The following is a 19660-nucleotide window of genomic DNA, read 5'->3' on the forward strand; positions in this document are numbered from 1 at the left end:
GCACGTTTCGTTGCCGCGCCGAACGCTGCGTTGCTCGGCGCTCACTGCGTGATTGGTGGGTGCAAAGACCGATGCGGGTCACCTAGTAACTGATCGCTGCGTCGTAGCGCATTGTCTTACACCCCTTGGGGGGTCGACGGGAACGCTATCGCGTTCCACTCTTGAAGGCGAAGTTTAAGCATCCTCCAATTTTTTTAGCTATTTGAAACAACGTGTCATTATTTCGCAATATTGGAGGCGCCTCCAGGACGCCAAAGCGGCAACGGGGACACCAAAGCTACAACACGCACTGGTCCGTGGATTGTGGCTCCCCGAGGCCTGCGCGTGCCAAGGGGTGCTCGCATAAGAAATGGCTGTCTGCGACAGTGCACAGTCAATTTCTTATGCGAACATGCCCTGGCACGCGTCGGCTTCCGCGCCCCAACCCACGGGCAGTCCTGCATCCAGCTTTCATCCCCCCCGCTACCCTTTGGGTGCCCTGGAGATCCTGCACCGCCTGCTTTATTATAACCTCAGGTGGTTCCCTGATGCCTCATATCTAGGTTACATGTGCCCTCCTGGAGCAGTGCTTGTAAAGAATGCAACGTATCGTCGCGATGAAAAAGGCGACCCGCAACATATACTACACCAGTCAGAACTTTATCCCTTCAAACACTGCGATCACCAAATGGGGCGCCAGTGCCCACTGCTTCACCGCGTGGGCTGCTAGCGACGGAGCGAAAACAAAGTCCACCACACTCTGCCATGCAGGCATGTGTAGAGGACAAACGTATGCAACACGCGCTTAGAAACCTCCTCCGTAGTAAATCCATATTGCCTAGACAGAGTTACATATTCAAGGAGCAAAGGCCCACAGATTTTCTCTCTCGCACCCGCTCTTACTCGCACCTGTGCAGAAACGTCGAATGCCACGATGAACGCCCCGCTCAGCTGTATCTACTAGCAATTGTAGAGAGTCAACGCGGTACGTCCATAGCGCACACAGAACCCGTAGCAGCTGCTAGAGGCGGCCAACACAGAACGTCTCCACCTACCATTCTCCTCCGTGGCGCTGCGCCTCCTTTCTCATTCCCCTCTGCGCTAAACGCCAGCTAGTCTTTCCTCTAGGTGGTGTTGCTTTGACGCACGCTCCTCCGTACTTCCCCGGTGGATGATCGTCTTCTCTACCTCCAGGCGTCTTCTTCCTTTAGCGTTCGCTTGCCTCGAAGCGACAGTCATAGTTTTGCCGATTTGACAGACGGGGCATGTACCACTATGTTTGCGCTTGACATCTTAGGTGCATTTGATGTGTGAACCAAAGTAAGTGTTAGCAAAAGCTGAACCAGGTGATCATAACCAGGACGATTATTGTAAGCAGAAAGATGTGGGAAATTAGCATATAGTTGGCGTCAGTCCTAGTACATGTAACTAGAATATTGATATTGTTCCTTGCTCGCTCCGAAGGCCGTCGGCCTGACATTAGCCCAGTTAGTGCTAGCGCACTTTCTCATCACAGGTTTTCTCCATTCACGCCGCCTTATGTGACGGGGAATCGACGGCGTGTTGCTGTAAAACGCCACTAAACAAGGTGCTGCCACAAGGTTGAGAAAACGGAAGGCTAAACTGAATCTTTTGGTTTCTATTGCCCTGAGGTAATCAGTGCCACTGGAAAGCGGTATGTCTAGGTGTCAATAAAGGCAAAGTGAAACTTTACGCATAATGCAAAGGTGCCGATACAATGGCTTGCACAACAATATTGCCAGTAGGTCTTATACTGTTTCGTCGGCTATCCGTTCAAGTAAATATTCACAGGTAGGCACGAGTACTAAGCTTTGGAGAATTCAGCTGCATTAGGCGGGCTTAGTAGCGTTCTGGGAATGAATTAGCGACGACTACAAACTTTGCGTTTACTTCTCAGTTGACATTACTTGCGGCTTATCCTTCTCGCAGGCCACAACTCCGGCTTGACTTCGATGCTTGACGCAAAATGAGTAGCGACACTATGATTGCTACCGACATTTTTGGCCGTTGCTCATACCTTGCAAGCAGCTGCGTCGCTTTTGTCATTCGGTAAATATTTCAATGAAGTTGAAGTAGCTTTAGCCTGCCATCTGGAAGCCTCCAGGCTAGATGGTGGATCGAAAGTGACATCAAGCAGGTAACTTCGTCAAAAATTTGTAAGCTACTAACGCCGCTTGTATCTACCATAAAAAATGCACTTACTGATACTTTAAAATGCAGTATAAGCTTTTCTCGCCACAGGAAATTATAATGGCTGATAGCGGATCATATTTATGGCCTCACAGACCTGCGTGCGCGTGAAGAACGCAAAAATTTCCAGATGAATTTTAGAGACTAGAAATCACGTTGTTACGCGTCTACGACCACGTTTGCACGACCTGCGTAGACTGAGAAAAGGAGGCCGAAAAAAATAAATTACACGCGTCACTGTTCCCCTCCCACTGGTAATTTTTGCAATGCTGTTTAGGAACATGAAAGAAAAAATGCATTTGTAAAAAATCAAAACACAGAAGCAAGCAGGAAATAAAGTTCCAGAGTTCATTACCTTTTTCGAAGAGGCTCAAGCCACACTACGGTGACGAATCCATGTAGTGCGCGGCACCGCTGTGGTAGCGTAATGAAGTCGGGCGTTATGCAGTACGTTGCATCAATGTATCGGATTATGTTTTAATTTCGAGAATAACGTCGGAATACCTTTTCACAAAGCTCACGCTGGCGTATTGGTGTGCAAATATAAACAAGGTTAACGGGCTCGTATTTCACATAGCTTGGTCGAAGATTGCAGGGTCAGCTGTCGATCTTTTTTTGGTGCTTGATGCGCAGGCGAACGTGTTGTTGGGCCTCTGTGGTGCGCCCGAAGTAGTCAGTGACGTCGAAGTAGTCTTAACCGCTAACGTTCGGTAGCACGATAGCAAGCGTGGTTGCGGCGTTCCTTCCTTGAACGAGTTTGAATACCGTTATCGGCGTTTTTTATCGCCCCATCAATTTGTAGACGACGCTACGTAAGGAAAGGCCCCATCCCACGTATTTTGTTCCTCGCTTACGTTCATTGTAAATATGCCTGGTTTGGTTTTATTAAGGTGCTTCATGGGGCCATTCGTCTACGGGTCATAGGCAGCTGTTCTGCAGTGAATTGTGCAGCTGTATTGGAAGATAGCTTAAGTAAACCCTCCTTCGGTCGGTGACGAGTTTGTAGAGAACACCACGTCGAAGCAGCACATAGAAGCACAAAGTTTTTTTTTGCGTTAGGATTCTTTGTGTTCTTCGTGAACTTTCCGTCCATGGTCGAATAGCTAGCGCATCGCGCTGAGATAACAGGGTTCGAAACTAACCTCCGCATCGATTTTGGCCACTGACTATATTCCATTGTGTACATATGCACATATTTTCAACAAATCCCTTCACGGTGACGTAAGTGACAGTAGATGGGGCACTGGATATGTACTGCTGTTCAATTAAACATTTTCACGGTGACTTCGAGCACTGGTTATGTGCTACTCGCTCAGGCCTGATCTTCACTGAACCTCTGTGATGCCAACTTCGGTCACAGAAGTGTCACCGAACATCTTTGACGCCAACTAAGATAGGTAGGTATGTGGCGCTGGAAATGCACCATCTGTAAAATGACGAGAAATGATCCCTAACTTTTTCCGATGCTAAGCGGAATCACACCATTCGCAAGGATTGTTCAATGCCAGAAGCTCAACACATCAGGCTGCACCGCAAATGCACCTGGTATGTGTCGCTTTTCAATGAACGCCTTTCACGTGAACGCTTTATTTAGCAAGCTGTGCCATGATTGCAGTGGGTATGCACCATTTTGGATGGCCCGCTCACCAGCTTTGGTCGCTGGTTATGTGCCACTGAATGTGTGGCAAGCGAGGGAACAATCCTAAGCGTCCCAAGGCACAGGCGAACCACGCTTCTACTCTCGGAGGCAACGCGCGCGGTTCTCGGCAATGCCACATGATGGCGCAGCCTGTCCAGAGAGGAGCGTCACAAAGGGGACCGGTTGCCACGTGACTAGTTCCTGAGCGTTCAAATTCACCAGTTCGCCATAGATTTTGGACGCCACGTGCAGGCTCCGTGGCGGCGGCGCCCTCTGGCGCCGGTTTCTTATGAAAGCGCGAAGAATAATGCGAAAAAAGTGCAAACGTGCAGAAATCAGTACAACTTCAATATTTCAATCATTTTACGTGTCGAATTACTAAAATTTTCTCATACTTAAATTTGAGAGTGTAGATTTCTTAAAGGCGTGTTTCAGCGTTCAATTTTCATATCCATGGTTGCGCTTTCGACTAATCAATCTCAAAACCTAAATTATGCAATGACGGGGATAAGTTCTCACAAGACTTTCGTAACTTGTGGGCAGCGCTAGATATTGTCAAAAGGACTGGTCATACGTAGCAGTGCTATGCTTTGCTTAGTATGCGAAACCAGCATTCATGGCGGAAATTTTGACTTCACAATGTGTTCTTTTATGCATTGATGGTTTGAGGGTAAGAAATATAATAATCAAGGACGGAACATTTATAGAATTCCTCAAATTAGTCATCCATAAACAATAATCGAACAAGGAAAGAAAACATTTAACTCCATAAGCACAACGTTGCAGCAACGAGTGTTGTGGTGTCGAACCATCGTTGTTTCTTTATCTAATTGAAGTGAATATTGGTTACAATGCATGACTCACCGTGGCATATTCTGCTTCCAGCGAAGATAGATTGTAGGCTTTAAAAGGATAAGATTTGGTGAATAAATACGACATCTGAAAAATATTGCAAGCATAAAATGTGGTATAATAAAGACGCTTTCTATAGAACAAAAACATAAACAGCCATGACGGTATTTTGTAAAAAACATGCACCACGATTTGAATGTTTAAGTCATTCAACTGAAGTAATCGTTACTGGTGAAGGGCCAAATACACTTATTCAGGGCAACTGCATCTGGTTGCTTTAATATAAGCAGTTTTGAAGCCGTCATCATTGTCCAAAAGATCGGTAACAGTGTCCCCACTACTGAATTACTAATAAGTAATTGCTCGATTACGGTTACAACTTGGCACTCTCGCGTCATTGCACAAGTACAAACTGATCATGTTTAGAATTTGCTTCGATACCTTAGTACTTATGGTTTATTTTTCATTTGAGAATTCTTAAACAACACAAATATATTTAAATTGTTTTTGAAAGGAATAATAAGGAAACTGAGCGGAAATTCACTGCAACGGAAAAGAATAGCCAAATGCTTCCCGAAAAGCATGTTTTCTTTAATGATATTTTGAACACCTATATTTGTTGGAGCGATGAACTTTGAGCATGCCTTGTTGTTTCATAGCGTGATTCCGCAAACAAAAGTGCCGTGAAACAGCGCATTCGTAATGACATTACAGGGGTGCCTATACATATAAAGCGATTCGTTATACGTGTTTTGTATTCCGCAGCGTGACAGTGGGGTGGAAGGCAACCACGATCCTCCTCTTTCACCACCACCACAGGCAGAGAGGATGAGAGGGTGGCGAGAGATCCAAAGGGCTGTCCTTTTCGAGTCCCTCACCACAAAAAGAAAATTTCTTCTAAAAGCTCTTCATAAGTATCTGAAGCTAAAACAAGAAAATTCACAAGTTTGTGTTCGATGGCACTTGGCCAAAAAGGTCGCTTGAGTGCTAAATATTCGTGGAGTGCAAATACTACCACTTGTAAACGTGTATTACATTGAAATGTGTGGCGCGGTGACATCAGCTGATCAGTGATACTTGTGGAAGTGAAAATGGCGAGAAAATGCTCAGGTGCACTGTAAAGCGGGAGCATCTGTGGGATCCATCTTGCTACTTTGACATGGAGCGTCCTGTCAGGTTCAGTGAGCGCTCAGTGCTGAAACCTAACAGTAACTCCCCTTCGTCTGCATAACTATTCACTTTATTAACCGAAATAATAACTTGAATGCGCGTATCTGCTGCAGTGAGGATATTTGCCGTTAGGATAGTCAACCAGTATATCTGGCCAGTGGCACAAAGACCACCGCAGTCGTACAGAGCTCGAGTAGAAAAGCCGACTCGTCACACTTGTGTTCTCTTCAGAGGCTTCAGTGCCTGATTGGAAGGCGACTGTGAAACCTCTCTCTCACATCCGCCGCTGGCAGAGAGGTAGGGCGAGTGGTGGCGGGAGTGGAGTATTGCCTTGCCGAGTACTCCACCAGAGCATTTACAGCTTCATAAACACAAAATTCATCGCGCGATAGCTCGTGCGTCTCGGTGTGCACATGGCGTAGAATGCACCCCACAATTCCGTCGCCCGAGAACACGTGACCTTTGTTTAGATACTTTGGTCAGATAAACTCCAGACACTGCCAAATAGTTGAAATAGACAATAACAGCTTTTGGTACTCAGCTTCCAGCAACTGCGAACCGCTGGCGCTAGGGATCAGGTGAGTTAAACGAACCTGCCACATAGCAGAAGACTACAGGGCAAGCACAGCGAGCCAACTCGCCTAGCTGCTGAGTGGAATTAACGGCCAGCAATTACATTAAAGGGCGCATTTCATATTCATTTTATTGACTCAACATTATACACGTGTGGGGTGTGGTGTCCTTAGTTCCAGCTCAAAAGACACATACCGTTTATAGTACCGTTTAAGTCGGGATACTTTGACCGATGAGTCAGAGTTTACATTGCAGTGGCAAATGAAAAAAAAATAATTCTTAGGTAAGCTAACACCAAAGAAATAGGTCATTTTGAAGTAAAGCCCAATATACTTCTTGGCCTGATGTTCTTGCAATGACAAGATGTTCTTGCAATGAAGATAACCTAGTGGTCATGCATCCAAGTATAGTCACTTCTGCCTTGCGAAATAAGTGCACAAATACCATACTCTCAGAGTACACGTGAGGCACAAGCTTTGTCTACGCACAACACTGCCTGAATGTGCTACAGCATCGCTTGTTGTGACCCTCACTTTACACGCATAGATGCCACTTACGTCAAAATATACAGCCTCAAGTTCCAAAGCCGTCAGACAGCACTCCAGCTTTCAAGTGCCCACACACATTGGGTAGCAATTTTTGACACTGTAGAAACAGTAACCTTCTTTTTAATTCGAATATTTATTGCTACTTTCAGCAACTTTGCATTTCGCGCAATCCGATTTCTGATAGTTGCCGTTATTGACTCTGATGATGTGATTTACCTTGCATTGATTCCTTGTGCAACACCTTTCTGATCACCCGCTGTGTTGCCGCTGTCATGTGGCGCAGCTTTCTTATAGACATGATCGTCGTTGTGCTGTCGTCAGCGTGCCGACGTCTTGTCGTTATAAAGAGTGCTAATCTTAGGCACGTACTTAGCGCCAACACAATTTAAAAGCCTAGATGAAGCTTCTTGGCCAGCTGCTGTTACAATGCTTGTTATAACACTGATTTCCATACGGTGTGGGATCAGAATAGATTTTAAAGCGGTGTGAACCTACACTTGGAGAAGCAGCGTTTCGCCAATCATGAGTGTAAAAATTTTTTTCCCTACTGCTTGCGGGTAGGCGGGTTCACCGCTGGCGCGGGGTCTAAGGTGCACAAGTAGTTTGCAGGATAGCTCCCTAGCCCCTGATGAGGACTCTCAGGTCATGATGTAGCAAACACTATTCTTTGTAGAAAAGTTCATGGGAGAGGTTCACAAAACGGAGCCAAAAGGGTAATGAGCGAAACAATTTGGCTAAAAGAAATGGTACATTGAATAGACTTGTCAAGGATACAAAGTCAATAAATTTCTGGCAAATCGCATTGACTGCAGCATTTTGATTTCCATACAGGCCGCATACGAAAATTACTACGACAAGGTTGTTACTGTATTTCAGTAAAGAAAACATTTTGATCATTTCCCAGTAAGTCTAACCAATATGACAGAAGACGCGATATTGCCTCTCCTGCAACGCGTATGCACCGCAGAATGGAACTAGCAAAAGATAGTTCCGTCAAAAACATCAGGCATTGCTTCGCATCAACCAGGGAAAATAAATCATATGCTGATATACACCATCTAAAAAAACACCATTTCACATTCTTTCTACAACTTGTAAAGTTTCGTTTGTCCTTCTTAGAGAGACGACAGCACAAATGTATTTGTAACAGGTGACTGAACAATTTTGCCAAGTTTCACACGAAAATGGGACTTTAACACTAAAAAATCTGCGATAGACAATCAAGTTCTAGAGAAACATGTGAGCAAGATCAATATAGGCAGCTTCGTTTAAACGGTACAAAGGCCTCCCATTACGTTACCATTGGCCGAACCAAAGAACTGAACTCCTGAAAAAGCAGCGCTGACGCTTTAAAAATCAGGAAATGCCGTCTTTAAAACAAGGACAACCTCCAGACACTCCTGTCAACACTCAGAAACGCAACTTTGTTGGCAATGCAAGCACGCAAACTTTAAACTGTCATGGGAATACTAGTGAAATTCTGTAATGTTTGGATGCTTTGCGCAATGGCATTCAAAAGTCAAGTTGGCGTTTCAGGCAGGTTACAGTAGAATTCCCCCACCATAGCGCATGCTGTGGCCGGCATGTAAAAATCAAAGTGCCACAACATATATGATAGTCGCAGGCGGCAATTTCTGATCTCGTGACGCCTAAAAATCCAGCTTGCTCATTCTAAACTAGATAATCCTATCTTGTGAATTATCGCTGAACACGACAGAGACAGTTTCCTGCCAAGTTTTTGCGATAGTTGTGTATCAAAACAAGCTGGGGTGCTTTTGTTATTGATGGTTAGATTGTGGGCGAGACGTAGTACCCAAGGCAATCAGTGGAGTGCCACATGAAAATTTCCTTTTTTTGACAGCGCGCAGAACTTCCGTGGCACCACAATCTCCTTGTACTACTCGTTTCCCTCCTCTACTAAAATACATGCTGGTGTATTTGCGCTGGGCCTAGTTTGCTGAAGACCATATACAGCCACTTCACCTCATGAAGCGGTGGTCCAACCGTCAGGGTGAACACGAAAGCCTACAAACGCTTTGCTGTGAAGATGAAAGGTTTGCGAAGAAGACACTCTTAGAGAGATAGGCGCGCAGGGACGTCTTGAAAGCCAGCAGACTGCTAAGAGCGCTTCTGTTTGCTCTGGAAATGAAAGCCATCACGCTCTCCTTTAGCGTCTCAAAGCTTTTGAACGAAACCACGGAGGCTAGAGTGCCCCTTCCGCCGTCGTCAACTGGTAACCCTAATCTCACAGACATGACCCGGATACGGACACTGAGATACGGCTGTCACCTAGATTGGCAGTCGCATGCGTCTGCATATCTTTGACAACTTCTTCGGGCCTCCCCTACGACTTGCTTGTGAATGTGCCTTGTGCGAAAGCACATTAAAAATACGACAGAAGGAAGACATCATCATTCTTCCGTGATAGTACATTGTTTTGGTACCAATGTGTCCGTAGCTTGCTTGCGTTATCCGCGTGACGTCTCAAACCCCAAATGCATTTGCTGACCTTCTTTCTACCGCGATTGAAACTTTGCGCAGTATAGCAATATCTTTCAATGTTATTTACTACTCACTCCTTAAATTTTGTGACCCAATTCGTGTCAGCGGCACTCTGTGCCTCCTACTGTTCATGGCTCTGAAACTGAAGTGTCAAAACATATTCTGCAGAGGGTTCAGCCGCATTGTCTGTGCGTCTGTTACTTGTGCTGGAGTACATGCGCAGCCTTTACTACCGGATTGCTCTTTGGTGCCGCCCTTCTAATCCTTGCATGTGCATACAGAGAGGAACTAACGTCGCATGCACAGCAGTCGTGCCGACTCTTTTCAACGTTCGCATTTGAGCCGCCATTAAATTTCACACACGCGTACCATCCAGTTCGAGGAAATATTGCGGGCCACTCCTTCAGGTGAGACCATTTCTCAGTGGTGTCTGCTGTGCTTTGTCAATGGTGAAGCCCACATTTTCGAGCTCAACATCTGTTTCCGTCCTGCCACTTTTCTCGACCGGGTTCAGTTGCGAGAAACTTCAACCCCACCGCCAGCTACAGCATTGCCTCTTATTTCCACGAATGAGCCGAAGTGGGTGCACGAAGCTCACTCACATAGGTAAGAGCTTCCTTGGTAAACCTTCTACTTAGGACAAGGCGTTTATGTTGTTGCGGTGCAGTTGAATTGCATGGCACTCCCACCACAGTAAAATGCGAAAATTACAATGTGTTAGAATTGCTGTTTCACATCAGGTGGTTCCGTGACCAACCTCAAGCATGGCTAGTAGTTGTTGTTTGTCCTCTACATATTCTCATGTTAAAATTTCACCACGAGGAACCCATGCTGGGAAATTTGGGTTGCGTTAAGACGTACGCTCGACTTTCCAAGTGGTTCTGGATGCGAAATATGTATCGTAACATGAAGCCTACTTTTGCGCCCGGTACGTCCTGCGAAACCCGTAAGCTATCCTCATCCACCTCATCACAACTGAGGAGCATACCGCACACTCAGTCACATTTACAGGTCGTTGGCGTGGGCCACCGAGGCTTATTTCCTAATTTAGTGAAGGCCACAGAGATTGTTACGATACTGAGAACATTACGACCACGATGACGTTAGTCATTGTGAGGAAGGAGACGGCGGCGAGCTCTTAGCATAGACTATCCGCTTTTATGGCTTTTATGTTCTGTGTCAATGTAGCTTTTGTATGGCGATGTGGAAGTATGCCACTTAAAGATCTCGTTAAAAGGCATCGAGGCGATGTTTTGCTCCAACGACGCGAAAAGTAGCCAGGGAGAGAACGTTGACAGGCATGCCGGCTGCAGGAACTCCACGTAAGCGGACATTATGGTCTGCATCTTGATGTAACTAGCTAGTCTTGTGTACAAATGAGTGATTGCATTCTTGAAGGCTTAGACCTAAGGCTCCCAGAAGGGTCGTTTAGAAATGAGAGGCACTGCAGAACATTGTGTGCAGTGATAACTGTAAATGGTCGGTCGTAGAAATAGGACTGAAATTTTCCCACCTGCCAAAACTAGAGCCAGACGTTCATATTCATTCTTCCGCTAAGCAGGAGAAAGAAAGCGACTTAGCCAATAATCCGTTCTTGTTTTTGTTATTTCTGGGCCAAAATAGAGCCTATACCGTGGCCACTAGCATCGGTACGGACTTTTGTTGGAGCTGACACATCGAAGTGGGGGACCGAGAAGGGGACGGAGGAGCTAAGCAGCTTGATCAGCTCGGTGAACGCACGAGCTCTCCGAGGGCCTCAATTGAAAGTAGCGCCTATCCTGATGAGCTGATCAAGTGGGCACGCAACGTTGGCAGATTTCTCTGCGAACTTCTCTGGCGCACGTTAGCACGGCTAAGTCCTTCACTCCCCACATATTACCTGGATCAAGGTGTACACCAGGAGAACCGACGAGATGTCCGAGCACAGAATGTTTGCGATGACCGCAATGGAGCTTGGCAGGACCGAAACTACGGGAGTTTCAGACATTTGAAAGGACACCGACCAAGTAAGGATTTCGCGGCGAGGGACCGCGTGGATCGTTATTTGTTTTACCGCAGCGGTGGTGGCATGGTAAAGCATGCAGGTTGTGCTAGGTACAAACCGGGGGGAGGGGCGGGGGTTCCGGAAGCCCACTGTTTTTATGTGCCGGGTAGAGATATCTGCCACAATCTGGAACATGGTCGTTTATGTGGGCCTTTATCTCGAAAAGGGGACCTGTAGAGAATGTCAAAAGTTCCTGGGTGCGCCTTTTCCCACTGCAGCTTCCGCGAAACAGTCGAGCATTCACCGCTGCTATGGGTGGCAGATGAGTCCTGCCGCCGGACACCTACGAGGAGGCTGAGTTCAAGCGTGTTACTGGCCGGGTGCTCGTTAACAAAGGGATTTCCAGACGCTTGCAAAGGACACCCACCCATTGGGAAGGTGTTGTCGCAGGAACGCCTGAGTGCTTTGTTCAAATGACCGGATTTATGACAATTTTCCAAGCATTCAGCTATATGAGTAATACCAGCACAGTGCGACGCCTTTTCACACGAGTGCCCATTAGTGAAGAGGGCAAAGATACTGCCACCGCCCAAACTTCCTTCCTCTTAGGCGGCCAGTGTAGTGAAGGCCCTGATCCAGCCGAACCAGAATATTCCCGGTAGCATCGTGCGGGCCCTCTTGCAGCACTTCAGCGGTATCTGAGTGTACCTGCAGTGCATCTCGTGGCAGCAGCCATAGAATCCAGAGCCACTGTAGCGAGGGCTTTCGTCGATAGGCCTTGCGGAAGCGGAGCGGAGGCTTTTGGCGTTTCAAAAGCACTATGTTTGTATAAATACGGCTTTCACAGTTGAGGAATTTCAAAAATCTAACAGGTGAAAGGTACCATTTGCAGCGAAATCATGACATGCGCTACCTCATCAGCTTCGGACATCCTCGGATCCCCCATAGGGCACACAATGAGCACTTCCTGAACGTACGTATTGTGGGACTGGGACTTAGTGCATGTCAGGACATGCGATGCGATGCCTTTTTGAGTGGCACGCTGATATCCAACATGCTTGCCAAGCAAATTCTTCAGCTTACTTTACACACCTTCCAGCTAGTCAGTTCCTCCTTGTGGGCTTAAAACGAGACGATTGCAGTTTCCGCGAGGTAAAATATCAGTTTACCTAGCATGATTATCCGGTGCTTGTTATTGCTTGTGCTCGTCCGTTCGTATAGTTGAAGCCAATCTTGAGGATCGTTGTTGTGAATGCCGGAGAAGATACTTGGGTCACAAGGTTTTGCCAGAATTACGGTGGGTTACGGCGGCGTCGTGCCTGAAACACTCTAAGCTTGAGCTGATATTAGAGACGCAGACAAGGAGCGGCATTGCACAATTTTGTCGTGCTCTTGAGCCCGCAACATCCACCAAAATGTTACCGGGAGGAAGAAGCATAAAATATATTTAGAGAATACTCACAATAACTCTACCGGCTGACACGATTGAACTTAGCTGGTGAAGAGACGAGCAATGTCTTCTTTGGAATCTGGTGGAATATGTATGTTTGTGAGTTTTGTTGTCATCATATATTACTGAAACATGGTGCTCAAGTAGAGGGTATTAATTATCGTAATTTCTTTCATGTCTGGGGGACTGTACTAGAGCAATGGCATAATGTACCCACAGATGTCTGCCTTGGTGTTTTCCAGGTCCCGGGACACTTTATTTTGGCCCGGCTTCTACCACAGTGAACGTAGCTGCAGCATAGAGGGTGCCAGCAAGTACACACGCGAGCACAAATAAAAGGAACCGACAGCACAACGCTTTTACGACTCGTTTTACTTGTGCTCGCGTCTGTACTTGCTGGAGCCCCCTATACTGTGACCATGCATGTACTAGCCAAACATACTGCGCTACTGAACGTCGTTAGTTGCTGTCATCAAGTTTTTTTCTACACCAGAAAAAGCGCGTTGTTCATTATACTGAGGGCTTCCAGCGTACCAATATGCCAAGCAAGCAATCTTTCCTTGCTGGCCGGGAGCTTCTCGGCCTCTTCAATTTCTTCACCGCTGGCAGTGAATTGACATACGCACTATTCAACCCGTTACGCCATAGGAATGCCTAAGCTTTCCAGGTATGCTTCGAACGTTGCTCAATTCTTGATGCAAGATGTCGTATACATCCCTTCGATCCTCATCAGCGTCTTCCCGAATGGTGCTGCTGCTTCTTGCCTTCGGTCACCTAAGAATTACTTTCCTCTTGTGCCACTACACGAAAGGTTACGACTGTGCACCACGCTCAAACAATCGCCCTTATCAAACGACTAATTGCACAAGTACTAATATAGCCTCCTTATACGTTTCATTAAATCATTGCGACCGGCACACTGTGCGACCTTTATTCACACTTGAGTATATGCCACACCACGACACTGCTGGCTTCTCTGTATTCAGCATTCTGCATAGAGGAGGGGTAACATTGCCTATCGATGCGCCTCTTCTGACCACTGCCCAGAGATTTAGTGAGTACGGGCTTGTACCAAGACCCCCACAGGGACCTGGGGCGCTATAACGTAAAACTATTCCAAACTTTTCTATTCCAATTCTGCTATCAGCCCTCCGCAATTGGTCGAAAACTTTTTTCGACCACCCCCATTTCACCTGTCTGTCACGCGACGTTACAAATACCGCAATACCTCCCCATCTGATATGATGTGTGCACACTGATTATGCATGATTTGACAGAAAAAAAGAAAAACAGTTATTTCTGATTCGACCTCTTTTCGCCATTAGCCCTCGGCTATTGGTAAAAAGTTTTCGGGCTGCACCCACTTCACCTGCCTGTCACGCGACGTCACAAAACCGCATGAACTCACCGCGTCATAGTGACGTGTACGCGATAAAGATGCATTAATATGCCGAACAAAACGGAATTTTTTTTGGAATAGCCGCAGGCTGCCCCGTTCCGAAAGGAATAAAAGATATCTGCCGCCGATCGCTGAGACGCTGGCTACTCGCACCTGCCGGAGAGCATGGGTGTATTTGCGTATAATAAAACTTCTTGCGTGAACGTGTAACGTTTTTAAGCACTTTCGACACGTTTACTACCTCATTCTGCCAACTCTTCTTTGCTGAGGGTCAATTTTAGCGTCATTCTTAAACTTCCATTGCATGGCGCCGTGATTTTCGACCAACCACCACAAGCTAAGCAAGGGAAAGCCGACCAATCGCAGACGCCGGCACCACCCTCTTCATCCGGTTATCGGTTTTCAGTGCACTGGCTCTGCCCTAGTGAGTCCCTCTCCACTTGAGCGTTCTCCTCGCCTCTTGTCTGCCAATTAGATACAACAAGCCGCTCAGTGTAGGCAATGTTATTCGTTTTTCAAGCAAACAAAAGGGACCTCCTATGAAAGAGGAGACCGTTTGATTGGTCTGTTCAGACAACCCTATGGGTGACCGCCCGGTGCTTGCGTCGGTGGTTACGCAAATTTGACGTCAGGAAATTGGAATAGAAACATATTGGAATAGTTTTACGTTATAGGGCCCCTGCCTTTCCTTCTAAGTTTTTTTCCCGTCCTTCTCTAGAGATTTTCTTACTTTGATATGTATTAAATAAATCAAATCGAATCAAATCAAATCAATCAATCAAATAACTTTATTTTGACCAAGACTAGAAAACTGACAGTGTAAAAGTGTCGCCGGGAAAAAAGATGCCTAATGACAGCTAGACAATGTTACAGCCACCCATCGAATAAAACGTAGCTTGAGCTTTGCTGAATCATTTTATCATGCAATATCAAATCTTACTAGACATTTCACACAGTATCTGCGAAATATGTCTACGCTGCGCGCAATATTCATACTCTGAAATAAGGCAGGCTCAGTTTTTTGCATGATAACATATCTTAAGTAAGTTGCAAGAAACTATCCATGCCCGTGAAGTAACCGATAGAAATACTCATTGTTTTATCACCCTCTCCAGCCACCCAGTGCTTGTGGCAATGTGATGTTGAGTTCAAGGTCGCGGTTTGTATTCTGACAAATGTGACCGTATTTGATTGGAGGCGAAATGTCAAGCAATCATGTAACTTCAATGTAGGTGTGGGCTCGATAAACGCACGTGGTCACAGTTATTCTGGACTCTCCCACTGCCCGATGTGCTTCGTACGCATGTAGTACGAAGCACGTCGGTTTGGTTGTTTCACTGATTGAGTAATTTTTTCCACGTGTGACTTCCTAACGGTACTCGCAATTTATGAAAGGTGACGTAATAGAAACGCCGGGTGAGTCTACACAGACGGCAGTTTTCCAGCATGGACACAAACCAGTAGGCACGAGCATTTTTGCATTTTGCCGCGTAAGAATACCACTATCTTAGCCTAATGCTCAGCAGTAACCACTTGGCAAGCCATAGTGGTTAGTCTTATTGAATCAGTAAAAATGTACATACTTACTTTCTGTGCGAAAGGCGCCAGTTCATTAGTTAGGTTTTGAAGGCTTGAATTTTCAATTTGGGGGAATAAGAATTTTATAGTGTTGTTTACTAATACTGTGATATTCGGCACGTTTCTTATATTGAACATACTGGGTATGCGGTCAATCTGAAAAAATTAAGAGTAAGAAGGGTATACGTAAAGACATCATGTAACTTAGAAACAGGCACGCACCCAAGACGGGGGGCCCGCCCGGGCAGGCCCCCGCCCCACTCCGAAGTTAGGACGCATTCCTCCCCCTCCCTTACGCACACACTCCCCGTCCCCGCCACCACTTCTCAAACGCATTCCTAAAGCACCGCCAAATCAATGTTGAGACTTGACCGCTATTCGGCGGTCAACATTTTGCTGCCTTTTTCACTCCTCTGGATGGGGTAGTTATCGGGATCTATTGGGATGTGAAGGCCAGTTTCCTCATTGATTCCGTGCCCGCGTGATTAACTCGAGATGCATTCAGATGTCACCGTCTATTCAACGGTCACATGCATCGCTGTTGGTTCGGTAGTTCAACCTTCTTTGTTTAGACTGATCTAGGGACCAGGAAAGGGATTCGGTTCGTGGTCAGCTGGTCTGTATGCACGTGGAACGAGCTGCTGCCAGATAAAACGCCAAGTGAGTTTCACATTTCCTTTTGCTCCATTATTTCTTCGAGTGACTGCTCGCTGAAACGCCTGCAAATCCTCAAAATAATATGCCCGTGATATGAGTTAGATAAGGTGGAAAATAATATAATGCGAGACAGCGTCCATCATCAAACTCTGCAATAACGCTCAAACTCATAGGCAATACGACTTTCACCAAATAACTCGCCTGGTTTTTCCCTAATTGTACAGCTCTTTTCGTGCAAAATTGCCAACTGAATATGAGAGTCGCAAGGAGTTGAGAAATTAAGCGATCTACTAAGGGAGAGAGAACAGCCAAACAGAAAGGAAAAGCGAAAATTAACAAATTTGCCCATTGTATATAAAATATTTATGGATTAGCATATTTTTATTTAACTAGGAAGTAGAGAAAACGCCGCCGGAAGTGGAGAACAATTTCATGTGTACTGGATGACGCTTATACAGTTATCATTCGAGCCGCCTGACGTAGCCTCTTCTCTGCTCTGCTTATATATATAGGTGTCTTTCTAACCTTCACCGGTGGGCGCAGTACGTTTAGAATCCCAGCGTCCTGTGCCCTACGCAGTTTTACAGGACTGGCGGCCACGCGTCGTTACGTAACTTCCCAAATAAATAAACGAGTCAGTTGTGGCACTTGCTGGAGCAGTCAACGGGGGATCCAAAAGAACTGTGATTGTTCCGCAAATATATATTTCTATATAATTCTTCCAGAGCGAATTCAACAAACACCACTATTGTCGGCCACAACTTAAACGGACATTAAAGGTTTATATTAAGTCAACGTGGACTGTTGAAATAGCATCCCAGAAACTTCGAAACGCTTGTTTGATGTGAATAAGATACTTATTTAAGAGAAAATGCGTTCTGAAACGTCCGCGCGCCTTTACCGCTGTTCAAATCGCCGGCCTTCCAATTGAGAAGTGGTGACGTCATGGTCTCATAGTGACGTTGCCCCGTCGGTGAGGAAAACGGCGGCGGCAGACGGTGCTACGGCTTTTCTGCGCAAAACGCTAACGCGCGGCTAGAAACAGCCAAAACAGAGCCGACAGCAGCGCAAAAGCGGTATTAGGGTGGCTTGCGGAAGGGAAAGCGCGCTACCATAAGCTGATCCTTTATTTTATGATGCCAACTTAGACGCTCGTGGCAATGGATGACCCTGACACAGACACATTCGCTCGCGATGCCAGGCTTGACTTCAGTGATTTAAGCACTGAAGAACGTGACCTGCTTCTGAGGGCTTGCGCTGCCGGCGTCGTTGCGTACTATTGCGAAGGCAACTGTATGTCATGGCTGTACATATTCGCACGTTTGTATCTTTTCTTTCGTGAAAACCAAATGCCACACTGACCTCCCCGTCCTCGACCTGCAGTTGTTCTTGCGCTTCGGAGAATGCAGGCAAGACCAACGGAACAGCGCTACGGGAAAGCATTGCTTTGAAAGGCACTCCACACGACTTCAGTAAGTCGGCGTTGAACTCGTAATCCTCTGCACGAAAGTGCAGCGAGCACACTATGTGATTTTTCGGCTCTTTGCCAATGCGCTGTGGCAGAGGTATGGCACTTAACCACTTCGAACTGACAGCTTCACTCGTTGGCACACAGTGATAAGTAACGTAACGAACCTTGGATTCGTCGCTGCAACTGCCCTTGGCCAAGTTCCGCGGACCGTTCGCGCATTCCACGACATCACATGAACGTGGCATACTCGCTGCTTGTTCCAAATGCAAGTTTCGCGAGACAGCAGAACTAGCGCAGCACAACGCGATAACGAAAGAACTGAAACTCCAAAGCGCGCGCGGTGCAGAGTCGAGCGCGCAGAGTCGAGTGAAAACCAAATCTTTCGACCACCCACTTTAATCAAGGGTAACATCAAAATGTTATTTTTTCATAGAATGGAATTGAAGTAGACAAGTACCATTTGCTTCCGTCTTATAATATAATAAAATGGTCTTTTTAATACGAGTAGTTGAGTGCTAGTGACATAAATTATGATGAGGAGTGCCTTCGTCATCGGGCTAGTACGGGAATGTCGCTGAGGGGTCTCAAATCGTGTCATGCATCCACCCCCATTCTTGAGTTACTAAAGCTCTGTTCGCGATTATATTGACGCCTTAGACGTTCTGGAGCACTGCTTTATCACTTTAACTTGACTTCATAGTAACCTTTAGTGTCCCTTTAAGTTCGCCAGCCACTGTTCCTCCGCGAGGCTGCAAATAATTCGTACTTCAAACTTTTTCTGTTACCCAAATAAGGCGGTAACCACAAAAATAAAATTATTAACGCGTAATTTTATACCTCTTTCCGCGCCTAGTATAGGAGAATGGCGAAAGCCTAATTCTTTATTGAACCAAAATAACATGCTTGCTTCTCTGCAACTATTTATTGTCAAGTTTCACTTCATTTGGCAATGAAGTTTCATGAGTAAAACGGCTTCAACAGTGAAATGATCTTCACCGCAGACTTTTGAAGAATGGTGTACTTAGATTTCGTACACTTTGTCCCTGTCTGTTGCAGACCTCACTGCTTCCGCCGATGAAAGGTTCTTCAAGAAAAGCAGACGCTCTAGAGGTATGAAGTACGACGCCATTTCGAAAAGGCTGCATGACGACTATTTTGTTTGCTACTGTGATTGGCTGGCGGAGTAACACAACTCCGTGCGGTCCGTGTGCCTTGGTTGCCAATTGTTGCTTTTTTTTTAAGTTGTACTCTACTAAAGTAATTTTTATTTTATGCTTTTGGTTCTTGTTCTTGGCACTGTTCTTCCTGTGCTTCTTTCCTGCGCAAGTAGATTTGACATGGTTCCTTGTTTGCCAAGTAAATGAGAGTGGTATTGCATAGGTGTAGCTGTAAAACACACCTTATTTCATTTCTCTTTTGCCGGTTTGCACGTGTTTATGGCGAATGGTGGGTGTTATTCACATTTCCACAAGTAAAGATACCCCCCCTCATTTGCATAGAAAAGTTACCTTGGGTTGCCTCCCCTCCCAAAAAAAAGAAACACTGGGTACGTACCTGCTTATAAACTTACTAAAACTTCTTTTACAAAAAAGCAAACAGCAGCGGATACTCTTCCTATATTACAATTTTGCTGTTGTGTGCTTATAA

The 19660-nt window shown here is 46.0% G+C and overlaps 1 protein-coding gene across 1 annotated transcript in view; it reads right to left on the reverse strand.

Annotated features, from left to right (window-relative positions):
- The window catches only part of LOC135911937 (neprilysin-4-like), a 186215-nt gene that overhangs the window by 127535 nt on the left and 39020 nt on the right, over positions 1–19660 (reverse strand). The window contains exon 2 of the mRNA XM_070525674.1: positions 4694–4768. Coding sequence (XP_070381775.1) covers positions 4694–4768 — 75 coding nt within the window. The remainder of the gene's footprint in view (positions 1–4693; positions 4769–19660) is intronic.

This window comes from Dermacentor albipictus, chromosome 9 (assembly GCF_038994185.2).
Source record: "Dermacentor albipictus isolate Rhodes 1998 colony chromosome 9, USDA_Dalb.pri_finalv2, whole genome shotgun sequence".
NCBI classification, from domain to species: domain Eukaryota; kingdom Metazoa; phylum Arthropoda; class Arachnida; order Ixodida; family Ixodidae; genus Dermacentor; species Dermacentor albipictus.